General features: G+C 32.5%; 1 protein-coding gene across 2 annotated transcripts in view; it reads right to left on the bottom strand.

Moving 5' to 3' along the window:
• The window catches only part of LOC115889664 (zinc transporter ZIP11), a 250,276-nt gene that overhangs the window by 20,368 nt on the left and 217,461 nt on the right, over positions 1 to 12,447 (bottom strand). For both annotated transcript variants that reach the window (XM_030909723.1, XM_030909724.1), the window contains exons 5-6: positions 8,735 to 8,833; positions 871 to 1,029 (exon numbers count right to left, since the gene is read on the bottom strand). In XM_030909723.1, the coding sequence (XP_030765583.1) occupies positions 871 to 1,029; positions 8,735 to 8,833 (258 nt within the window). The remainder of the gene's footprint in view (positions 1 to 870; positions 1,030 to 8,734; positions 8,834 to 12,447) is intronic.

The following is a 12,447-nucleotide window of genomic DNA, read 5'->3' as shown; positions in this document are numbered from 1 at the left end:
GTAGGCTATTGCCAATGATATGGCTAAGGACCGTGAATCAGATACCGCGTAAACAAAGTAGACTCCGTCTAGATTAGCCTTAGCAGTTCTTGGACTGATATTATGTTGTATTATTAAAATTTTACACAAAGTTTTGGTCAGGTTTGTTTCACTGACCGTTATCAAGTGTGGGCCATCTAAATCCTAAAACTACTGAGCTTAGCAGTGAAGGAGTTGGACGTAGTAGTCTAGCCTGAAACTCTCTAGACATTGGAGGTCGTCAGCGTGTGTAGGCTTATAAGTGGTTGCTATATTCTGGAAATTTCTATAGTTGGATCGTTGAAAATATTATTATTTAATATAATAACACCTTGAATTTTCGCTTTTTCACCGATGTTCTTTATGGACATGGTAGTTACACTTTTACTCTCGTTTTGATACTTCCGGTTTTATTTTTGCTAAGATGCTTTTTGCTAATTTCTTATTTGAAAGAAACATCAGGAAAGACTAAGCACATAACTGAAGAGTATAACATTAAGACTGCTTTTTAGTTTGGAACTACTCCAAAAAGCGTCTTAACAAAAACAAGATTGGTAACACCAAACACCAAGAGAAAGAGGGCATCTACCAGATATACTTTTTGAATGTCATTAGTCATATATTAGAGAGACATAACGTTCTCTAAATATAGTACACATTCAACTAATATCAAAAATTAACTTAGATAAATTTACTATTTACAGCACAAATAGAAACAAATGTATAAATTCCCCAAAAAACTTTTCTAAGAAACACACACTAAGATTAATAAAAAAATATATCAGACAGGTAAACTAAAACTTGTTTTTGTTAAGAGATATCTAAGAATAAAACTTTTACTGAAATACTCACTCAGTATTTGCTTCTGGAATAATATCGTCAACAACTACATAGATCATGGCTCCAGCTGCAAAGGCTAAAGCGTAAGGCAACGCTGGTTGGGCCAATCCCACAGCTACAGCACCAAGAACACCAAAAATTGGTTCCACCATTCCACTAAGTTGCCCATACCTACAAAAAGAATTATCATTTTTATTGATACAATTGGTATTTATATATAGGTATGTTAGATCTAATATTCCGATGAGCAGTGAACAAAGCGATTAGGCGACGTGGTATCATTGCTTATTACCGAGAACTGGACATTTGCCAGGCTGCCGCACCGACATAAAATGTGTTTGGTCGTTTCTTCTCCAGATTGACAGAACCTACATATGGCTTCGTCCGTCAATTCTATTAACTTTAAATGCCTATGCAATTTACAATACCCTGTTAGTAGGCCCACTACAGCTTTGATTGTATATTCAGCATTATAAACTAGTCAAAACGCATTAGGCATCACTTTGATAAATTCCGTTTTAGTAAAGAAAATATGTTTATTTAAAGATATAAACTTAGGAATATATTCCATAGGAATTAAGTTTGAATATAGTGTATGCACCTTGGTGTTCATGACGAAAAAAATTTTCAAACTGCTGAAAATTGTATTTTTATTACGTTATAAATGACTACAATAGGGATCGAAAACAATGCTAACCAATTTGCATCTTAATTAACAACGGGAATATTTTGTTTCCTAATAATGTATGTATCCTCCGCGGTTTCTACGCACTTCTGCACACCGATTTGGAATAGACTGAATGAGGCTCCGAATAATCTCTTGAGGAAAAGCGTTTCACTCCTCTCGAAGATTTTCTCACAGAGTTTGAAGATGGGAGTTTGAAGTGGTGCTTTTTTGGAGACGACTTTGTAGTCTTCTCTTTAGTAGGTCCCAAAGGTGCTCAATAGGATTGAGATCAGGGCTATTAGCAGGCCAATTCATAATTGTGATATTGACCTCTTCAAAGTATCGAGTAACTACTCTTGCAGTATGAGGCCTGGCATGCTGAGCAGCAAATAGAATAAATAACATAGTTCAAGAATTTCATCTCTGTATCGTTCAGCATTAATTATGTCGTCTAGAAACATACAAGTCCGTAGCCCATATTTTTTTTTAAAAAGCAACAGATAGGTTTAAACCTTAACCCAAATAAGAAATTCAGAGTTTTTGTGTATAAGTTTCAAACCTATGACAAATCGTTTTTAGAATAAACAGAAAGTGGAAGAATGAAAAAATTTACATCTAGAGGGTTGACATTAGGGTTCAGAATCGGGAAATCCCGGTACCGAAAGTACCGGGAATTCCTGGTTTTTTTGAGACATCAAAGAACCGAGGCTCAAAATTATTAATTCCCTGTTCTTTCGGTACTTTCGGGAATACACTCGGTAATAATAATTAAAAGCATATTTTTTGTTAGGTGCGAAAGACTTCTGATACTTTCTAGCGATCGAAATCAAACTTCTAAAATAAGTAGTGATGCTATCTATCTCTTACTGTTTTTACTTCTGAAGATATTTTGAAGTTTCAATAATGCTTATTAGCAATTATTGAAGTTTAAATATGTTATTTCATTACTTAGTATAATATTGCTAAATGTATTAGTTATATTTTTTTGTGTTATATTTTTATAGACATTTGCATCTTTAATTGAAAATTTAAGTTTTTTTCTCCAAATTTAGTTAAGTTGGTTTCGAGGTTGGTTGATGTTGTTCGATCTAATTTTTAAGCTACTATGTGTTTTATTTTTTTTTCGCTTGTGTTCATGTTTACCTTCTCATGACTTAATAATTTGATATGATTTTCATTTAAAACTCAATTTTTTATCGGTTTTAATTTTGAGAACCATCCCTTGCTTGCTAATTGACGAACCTCACAATCATTGACGAAAATATTTTATTACGGTTCCGGAAACTCTAATTAGTACTACCAATAGGGTTCAGATCTTTTTGGCCATCACAGAACCGGGCCTCGAAATTTATTCCCGGTTCGTTCGGGACTCGGTAACAATAATTAAAAAAAATATTTTATGTTACGTGAGAAAGTTCTTTGATACTTTCTAGCCGTCGAAATCAAACTCTTCTAAATAAGTAATGATGCTATTTATTATTGTTCTTGCTTCTTTTCTCTTTTGAAGTTCGTATAATATTTATTAATCGATATCTGCATTTTTAATTGAATGTTTTAGGGCTTTTGTCTCAAATTCAATCAAGTTGGTTTATGTTGTTTGATGTGAGATTTAAGTTACCTATACTTTTTTCTTTACTTGTGTTCATGTTAATTTTCTCATGACTGATTACTTAATAATTTGATATTATTTTCATTAAAAATCTTAATTTTTTATCCATTTTACTTTGAAAACTCATCCCTTGCTTTCTGATTGATGAGCTGCACCACCATTGAACAAAAACTAGTCAGTGCTGAAAGTACCGAAATAAACGGGAAATCCCGATTCCTAAGAGGCGCGGTACCGAAATTTCCGGTTCCGGAAACACTAGCTGACATGATCAATGATGTATATGTGTACTATTAAGGAACCGCAACTGATTGCTAGTCTTTTAGAAAATATATATTTTATTTCTATTAGCAGTTGCATATCAGCCCATAAATTTTAATAAGGTCTTCAATAATTACCGCCAATTAAAGGAAATTCTTCTAATTACGTTCTAAATAACGCTTCGAGTCCTATTAGGATTTAATAAAGAGCAATTTGATTGCTTATTAAACCATCATTTTCTTTGAATATAGCGCAAGTGCTACAGATATGATTTCAATTTCTTTGCCACTTTTTAGTCCAATGGCCTGGCCAGGATAATTTATAGATAATTAGGTCATTTTATAATATTATTATAATACTGTACAAGGTTATCGTCGGCCATTAAGATATTAATATTATCTCAACTTTTTAAACTTTTGTTGTTGTGGAATTTGCTGCATCCGATGTGAGAGCCGTTTTGACGTTTTAACAAAATAATATAGATGGTGATAATGTCAAGTATGGGACGTGCTTTAATCGGTATCATAATATTTTCCTAGCGAACAGGAAGTAAACAAAAGAAAATTACGAAACGCTGAAGTGGTACCGTTGTTCGGTTTAATTGAATGAAATTATCGGGCGCTCCCTTATCAATCCATTCATAAATCAATGATAAGCGGTTGAAACGTTGTTGTATGGTGCTGTTTAGCCCAATAACTTCAGACTTTTTCCTTAAAAATTTGACAAATTTAAACATTTGAGACGGTTTGGGTCTGTTGTCTCACCAGTGTATGATGGAATTATAATCTTACCTAATATGCATTTATTAAGCATATTTTATGTAATTTGTAATTTTCGGTAGAAAAGTTTATCTACAAATTTATAAAACATGTAACTCTCTACAAGTGTGCTAATACTTTCTTCGAAAAATTATTTTACAGTATACTACTACTTACTGTACATAATTTAAAAATTATTTTTAAATTATGTACAGCATGTCACCGAATGGTCTTTACAAGAGAAAAAAAGTTTTAATTATTGACATTTTGAGAAAAAGGCATTCTTTATTAAATTTTTTGCATGTTGGTTAATCCTGGTTGATGGTTAATCCTGGTTATTGATTAATCCTGTTTATACTTTTCCTAATCAGAAAAATGAAAAACGATTGTAAAAATCAGAAGGCAATCAGAATGGTAATATAATTTCGATTTCTTTCTTAGATAAATGATGATTATTAATTTTGATAAACATCATATTTTTTTTTCTTTTTTTTTTGCTGTTAAAGTATCACCCTCTTTGTAACATTGTATAAAATAAATTTTGAGCTTCTTCTTTTTAGCATTTATAACAGCAGAAAATATGACGTTAATTAAAATAATATCAAAGAATGAACACGAAATTATATTACCATAGAAACGCGTTTTGATTTTTTGGAAAATATTCAACTATATTTTCATGTTTTTTTTTAATTTCTGTAAAACGGTTTGGAAATTTGGAAATATAAAAAGTGGATTTACTATTTGAGAACAAGCAAAATTTTGATGGAGTATGCTTTTTTTCTCAAAATGTGAATACATAATAAAAAAATTTCCTCTTGCGAAGAAAATCCGGGGACATACTTTAGATATAATAAAAACCGAATAATACAATAATTTTGGACTTCCATTGCCTTTACTTTCAAAGTTGCAGTTGATTAAAATAGGTTGAAATAAATACATGCATCTTCTCCTGTGATACAGGATTGAAACTCCAGACTAGTCAATAGCTTGCTGGCATGTTATACTACTTTTAATTTTGATGACTCGTCATATTGAGCAATCTTCTATTCTTTCAGCTGTATTTCAAATTGACGCTAAATTTAATAAAAACAATTCTTTTAGTATTCTTATATCTCTGGATTCTAGTATTTTTTTTAAGGAGAGCTTAAAATGTTTAGCTTTGTTTTAGAAAAATGTATATTGAATGCTAGTCCTGTGTCCATCAATCAGGATATCCAATCTGTGCTAGGACCTTTTTGATGTTGACCACTTGATTATAGCTTGCATACATATTTCAATAAATAAGGGCTTCTTTAAACTTCTTATGACAATGATGTGCATAGTAAAGGATTGAAGCTACAAACCATTTAATGGCTAATGTTTCCACAGGTTCTTGAATCGCCCTTTTCTAGTCTTTTAGTTTTATTTTTAATGTTTTTTTTTTATTTTACTAGTGTGTGCTTTAGTTCGTGGATCGATTTTGATAATTTTTAATCAAATTGTAGCTAAAATATTTTACTTTTTAGTCTCTTTTTATATTAAAAATTACAGTCCTCATTTATCAATTATTATAGGATAAAAAACAAAAGTTTTTTATTTTGACGAAAGTTTCAAGCAACCTGTGGAGTAGTTTAACAAAGTAAGACATTTAAAAAACCACTTTGTTTGCTTTTTGATCAGATATTTGCTTTTGAAGAAGACCGTAACGATTTCCAGCAAATTTAGCATTAAAAATATTCCTTTGCATCTGGCCTTATTAAACAGATCTATAAAATAGTGCTAAATGTTTTTATCCTGACACTGTCATTGAAAAGTAATATTATTACTATTTATTAGGTAGGTACGTTTATGGTAGAAATCAACTACTGGATTTAAAACAGTTTCTGATAGAGTAACTACCAAAAACAGTAAAAATATTAGAAAACTCATCGACTTTTCAATGACACTGTCAGTACAAAAAACATTAAACACTGTTTCATAGGTGTGTTGACAGACCTATGAAACAAGCTCACAAAAAAATTAAGTCTTTTTTTGATTTAAATGATTGTAATGACTTAAGTCATATGATTTTAAGTCATTTTTCGAAAGCTGACTTATATACGTTTTATTGAAGAATAACTTAAAACCACTTACTCCAAGCCCTAAGCTTATGCCATAGATATATTACATAGTGATCAAAATATATCTCCGCTTTTCAATAGACATGTATTCGATGACATCTATCTCTAATGGATACATATATGAAGTACTACAAAATCTTTAAAATTTATAAAAATAAACATATTTTTGTGTTTGTAGTTGTTCTGAAATTAAACGTTTTATTTTACGTGATTTTGGGCTAATTTGTATCTACAATAAATTAATAATAATATGATACTTGAGTAAGAAAATCGCCTAAATGGTAATTCAAGAAAATTAATATTAACATTTAAAAAAGGTACTTAATTTGAATTCTGGTTGTCTTGACTTGAGGGTAATTATATTGATTTAAGTCATTTTACTGACTTAACTTGCAGATCATCATGCTTTAAGTCAAAAATATTGACTTAAGTCATAAAAACGACTTAAATAACGTTATATTGATTTAAGTTAACAAAAATAACTTGACTTGAAATAAAATGATTTCAGTTAAAGACTTAAGACTTAAATCATTTGAAATTTATGTTGAATTTGACTTAAGACTTATATCATTCTGATTTTAGAAATGACTTAACACTCAAGTCTTTTTAAAATTGACTTGTTACAGCTCTGTGTGTTGATTACGATCTAAAATTGCTGTAAATAATTACTGCCTTCTTCAAAACCGTATATTTAAAATATAAATAAAACGAGAGGCACCATGATGACAGAGTGGGTTTTAAATTCATTCGCCAAAATTATATTATTTTATTATTAAATAAATAATTGCTCAGAGCCGCATGTGCGTGGAATACGATCTAAACTGATTGGTCTAAAGTTGCTCGCGGAGAACAAACGATTAAAATTTCAAAAAGAGGAAAAATAGTTGATTCGTTAGTAATATATTGAAAACGATTTGGTGTAAACACACGACGGCGGCCATTTAAACGAGGCATTGACCTAGGAATTTCAGGTCATATACCATTCGAACTTCGTTGGAACTTATCAAACATGCTCGGTGTGATAACGCACGTGCTGTTGTTTTTATCGAATATGTATGTATGTATATACGTGCGTTTACCGTAAGTTTTTTAGAACTGGGAATAATAGTTCGGTATGGACTTCCGATTTACCGTTGCTTCATTTCTTTTTTAGAAATAATAAATTTATTTAAACTGGAATGCAACGTGTGATATATCGTTGCAGGTCTGGATGTAAAGCGATTAATAGTATCCAGTAGCTGGAACCAGTTACAACGGTATGCCATCAATGGCATTGTCGTGGCACCAGTGATTGACAGAGAAAAGTGTTTACATGGTGCCACTACCTAATAGTGATACTGGTCTCAGCTACTGGATACGTGTAAATTAGCCCTTGTATCCAGGCTTGTTTGGTTCAAACAGTCACTCTTATTATGGATAACTACAGCTATTTAAAAAATTATTTTGATTATGTTAACTGTTCCTGATGCCTGTTGATATTTTACCCCCTTAGCTAGAAGTTTAGACTTAGCATTCACATTGTATTAAAAAACAGTTACATTGGTTTATAAACTGGGCTTCTTAAAGTGAATGCGCAAAATGTTTTTTTTACTGAAACCCATTACACATTTAATTGATAAAGTTTCTACATGGAGTCAAATTTTTTGGTCAATTTTGGCTTTATTGCCTGCTTTATTTTTTTGTCCTTTGTTTTCTTTGGCTGAAATTGGCGGATCGACCCTGAATTTAATAAAAACAGTTCTTCTATATAGTCTTCTTAAATTTTGTATTTTTTTTTATTGAAAGCCTTTATGAACGAGTCGCTAAAGTGTTGATGTTTTAGCTAGCTGACTAGACGACATCCTGTGCCTGCTTTCGACTGTTTTAATCCATCAGAGTATCCATTCTGTCTTAGAACTTTCTTGATGTTGGCCGTTTCAGTATCTTCTCTACATTTTTAAATAAAGTGCACAAGAACCTTCTTTAAATTTCTTTTTATGCCAATAATATTCGTAGTACAAGATTGAAACTTCAGATCATTTAGTGGCCTATATTCTAGATTTATTTTTAAACTGGATTTCCTAATGGATGAGATTAGATTTTTGAGGTGTCTATCGGCTTGTTCCTCTGCGAATTTTTGAGATCTATTGTGTTCCCTTTCTGATTTTTAGGTTATAGCAACCTACCGTGTACTTGTAAAACACTGATGACACACATCACAAGTACATGCGAGAGGTAGCCGGCGCTCTATATAGAGTATGGCACTGTAAGAAGAAGAACCTACAACTATTAAAAATAATGTAGAGTCAAGTATTACTGAGGGTAGAACCAATTGATAGAGCCGTTTATTCTTCAGAACCGGGATAGACCCAATAAGTAAGCCAGTCATCATTCCTGTATATAATAATATAATACCATTTCTGTATTTTTTAAACATTCTTATTCTATGAATAATCTATGATTCTGAGACTAAAGTTAGAGGGTTTATTATAATTAAAATACTTACCATAAACTTCTCCAAATTGAAAATCCAGCAGCATGGAGTGGTAAACTAACTGCCAAACCTTCTGGGAAATTTTGAATGCCTATACCGATTGCTAGGTTTCTGTAAACAAACAAAAAATTATATTAATCTATGAATATTTAAATAAGACAGTATGAAAAGGATCTTTGTAATGACAATACATAATTATTAAAGATATAATATTTATATACGATTTTCGTTAAGAGGTTTTTTAATAAACCTTCCTTCCTAAAAATACGGCTATAATACTGACACTTTTTGTTTTCAGTCAGTTCAAATCAAGTATTGGCCACCGTAAAAAAACGTGCTTGCATTATTACACCGCACAGAGTGGTTGCTTCAGAAAATACAGTGCTCTATTTTTCGAGCCGAAAATTTTAAAAGAACACATACCGATTTGCAAATACATACCCTCTTTTTTGCGGCGTAGCTCGCTGTTAATCAAATTGAGGCGCTCTTTTGCGGTACCACTTTGTAGAAAACCGAGGGTTGTAGAATGTAGATGAATATCAGAAAGAGGGGTAGGGGGGGGGGGGTTAATCACTGCGACCTTAAAGATCTATTCTGTCCTCCTTTCTTGAGTTATATCTCATCATACAACCTATAACTCATCATACATGGGGATCTTCCTGTTTTAGAGGGGACCATCGTCCTCTGACAACAGATGCTCATCTTCGGAGGAATGGGCATCTACCTCTTACGAGTGTTTACTCCCCTCCACGGTTGGGATTTAGCCCTCCGTGACCTTCACAGTCGAGGAGCTCATCTCCGACTGAGGTACCCGTGAGGTGGAAGCCAGAGGATCTGTCTCCATTTTTTCCACCTCCTTAACTTGGTTTCTCCTTAGACCCGATACCGGTGTTGTCCCGAATCTATAATAGAGGATATATCCCTCTTTCTCTATTACCTCCTTGGATTTGAGGTCAATTACACCGCAAGGTTTAGTCGATCCACTTCTACAGAGCCCCGCATGTAGAAGTAAGGGAGACGAGAATACAATCGGTAGCCCCCTGGTATCCCAAGGTTGAGACCAGTAGAGGATAGTTTTCTATCTAGCCACGCATTCTTTTGACTTGGTCCCGCCATCATAGGATTGAGGTTTTTGGTGAGGTTGTCTCCTCTTGGTTCGGGCGATTAAGCTAAGACCTCCTATGCCAGTGATATAGGACCACAGAGACTAGAGGGTGCCTGGTATGATGGACAGGGTAGTACCATCCGGAATCGTTATACGTCTGCAATTCCCTGGCCACTATAGCCAGGGACAACACAATGAGATGCTCTTAGACCCAGCCACAGTGCAAAGTGCCAGAGGGGATTTCCACTAGGCTCCTGACTAGGAGCTTCCCCACCAACGACAAGGTCTCACATATACTTGAGGAAGAAAAAAAAACCGAGGGTAAAGTGGTAACCTAGCTATTTCTGTTTTGAACGGTAATTTTTTTGAAGATAAATTCTTTAACAATAAAAAGCTTCAAAACTAAATTTTACAAAATTATTTTAATTTATTCTGATTATTTTTATAAAACAATTGCAAAAAATGTTAGGAAATCCTTTGGCAACATTTAACTAAGATTCGGTATAGTTAAAAGAAGAAAGATCCCCTTCAACATCCTCTCGGAAGTTGTTATCTTTTAAGCTAATGGCATAAATCTTGATGTACCTTAAATAGGCTCGATTCAAATAGGGTTATCAAAAAGGAAGAGCCACTTCTTCCAATATTTAAACTATTAGCAACCGCTCGAGTCTGACCAAAATTGTTAATTTTCAACGAAGCAAAGTCCAGTATTTTTATTAAGGAAAATGTTTCACTCTAGACGATTACGATCTAAGGATACATTTTGTAAAAAAAAGTATACAGGATGTTTCAAATTTCACCGTGTCTTAAATTCGGGGTGGCTGAAATTGGAGCACATTCCTGTGGACCGATTTAGATGATTGTTTAAGCAATTTGTAGCTGAACTATTTGACTTTTTAGTATATCTTTCTAAATTGAAAATGAAAGTTCCCATCTGTCAATTATCCGAGGGAAAACAAAATGTTGATATCTTGATAAAAGTTTGGAAGACCCTGTGGAATACATTAACAAAACAAGGAATGTAAAAATTACCTTATCATCTAGGTGTATCTTTTCTCGATAGTTTGTTTTTTGATTCATCTCAATAGCTGTATTTTTTTTAGATATTCGCTTTTGAAGACGACACCAACATTTTTTCGAATATTTTACATTAAAACCATGCCTTTGTTTTTGGTCCTAGTCAACAGGTCTGTAAAATAGTGTTTATGATTTATCTAATAGCACTGTCTTTTAAAAATCATATTATTTTTGTTTGTTATGCAGTTAACCATAGCAGATATGGTTTCGGCAAGTCCAAAAGTTGATCTCTACCATGACCAATAATTAAAGCAGCAATCAATAGCCGATACTTCAGTACTTAAAACTATCTCTACTAGAGTAATCGTCAAAAAACATAAAATGACTTTTTAATGACAGTGACATTACAAAAACAGTAAACACTATTTTATAAGTGTGTTGATGAGGATCCAAAATCAATGCAAAAATGGCTGTTGATCGTTATTGCCTTATTTAAAGGCGAATATCTGCAATAAAAATAAAGATATTGAGATGAATCAAAAAACCAGCTATTTAGAAAAGATGTACCTATATGATAAAATGATTTTTAAATTCCTTACATTGCTAACATATTCCACAGGGTATTTCAAACTTTCACCAAAATATCCTAATTTTGTTTTCCCTCGTATAATTGACAGAAGGAAACTTCATATTTAATTTAGAAAGAAATACTAAAAAGCCAATAATTCAGATACAAACTGCTTAAAAATCTTTAAAATCGGCCGACTAGGACTGAATTTTTTATTTAGCTTTTTAAAAGGCCGAATTTTTAAATCTCCCAAATGCAATGATGTGTAGCACTTACCCAAAAACTAGCGCTTGTATTTTACACACACGTATCGAATGTGACCAGTAACCAGTATTATATCTCTCCCCAACATATTGCCACTTAAGGGATAGTTCTTAATAACACATTTCTCGAGAAAGTGTGCTAAAGAAAGTTTCTTTGAAAATGTTTTTTGTATTTTTTTCTAACTGTCAAGATAAATTCCTAAAGAAATAAAAACGAAAACTGGAAATTTCAGGTTTTCCGCCATATTTTCGAAAAGTACAAAGTTAAGTTGAATTACTAAACGAATTATCATTGAGCTCACTAACATGCAACTTTGATCCAATTTAAGCCACCTTGTGTCTCTTAACGATTCCCAGATTCCAATGGTGAGAGCCGAATTTGCAACACCCCGTATAATAGAGTAAAACAGTACTTTTTAGTTGGTATGTTAAAATAAAGCTACTGACATAGTATTTCTATTGTCTACGACAAATTTACGTTGATTAATTGATTTTTAATATAGTAAGTAGGAAGATACTATTTGAGGTCTATTAGTGTATAATTTTCTGGCTAGTTAACTTGGTAAATAATATATACCAAAAATTCTTGTTGGCGATAGAAAGTCTACGAGGTTCAACAATGGAAATAAATAAAAAACTTTACTACAGATGTCCGACCAATTATTGGTTGGGCATTATACATTTATATATTTTAGATTCGATTAAAAGAGCCCCTTTTATTTTTCGCTTTGAGGCTATCGGATCATTCATTATAATTTTTGTATCGTTAAAG

Source organism: Sitophilus oryzae, unplaced genomic scaffold (genome assembly GCF_002938485.1).
Source record: "Sitophilus oryzae breed Bouriz unplaced genomic scaffold, Soryzae_2.0 scaffold_818_pilon_pilon, whole genome shotgun sequence".
Taxonomy (NCBI): domain Eukaryota; kingdom Metazoa; phylum Arthropoda; class Insecta; order Coleoptera; family Curculionidae; genus Sitophilus; species Sitophilus oryzae.
This window is presented reverse-complemented; position numbering and strand designations above follow the sequence as displayed.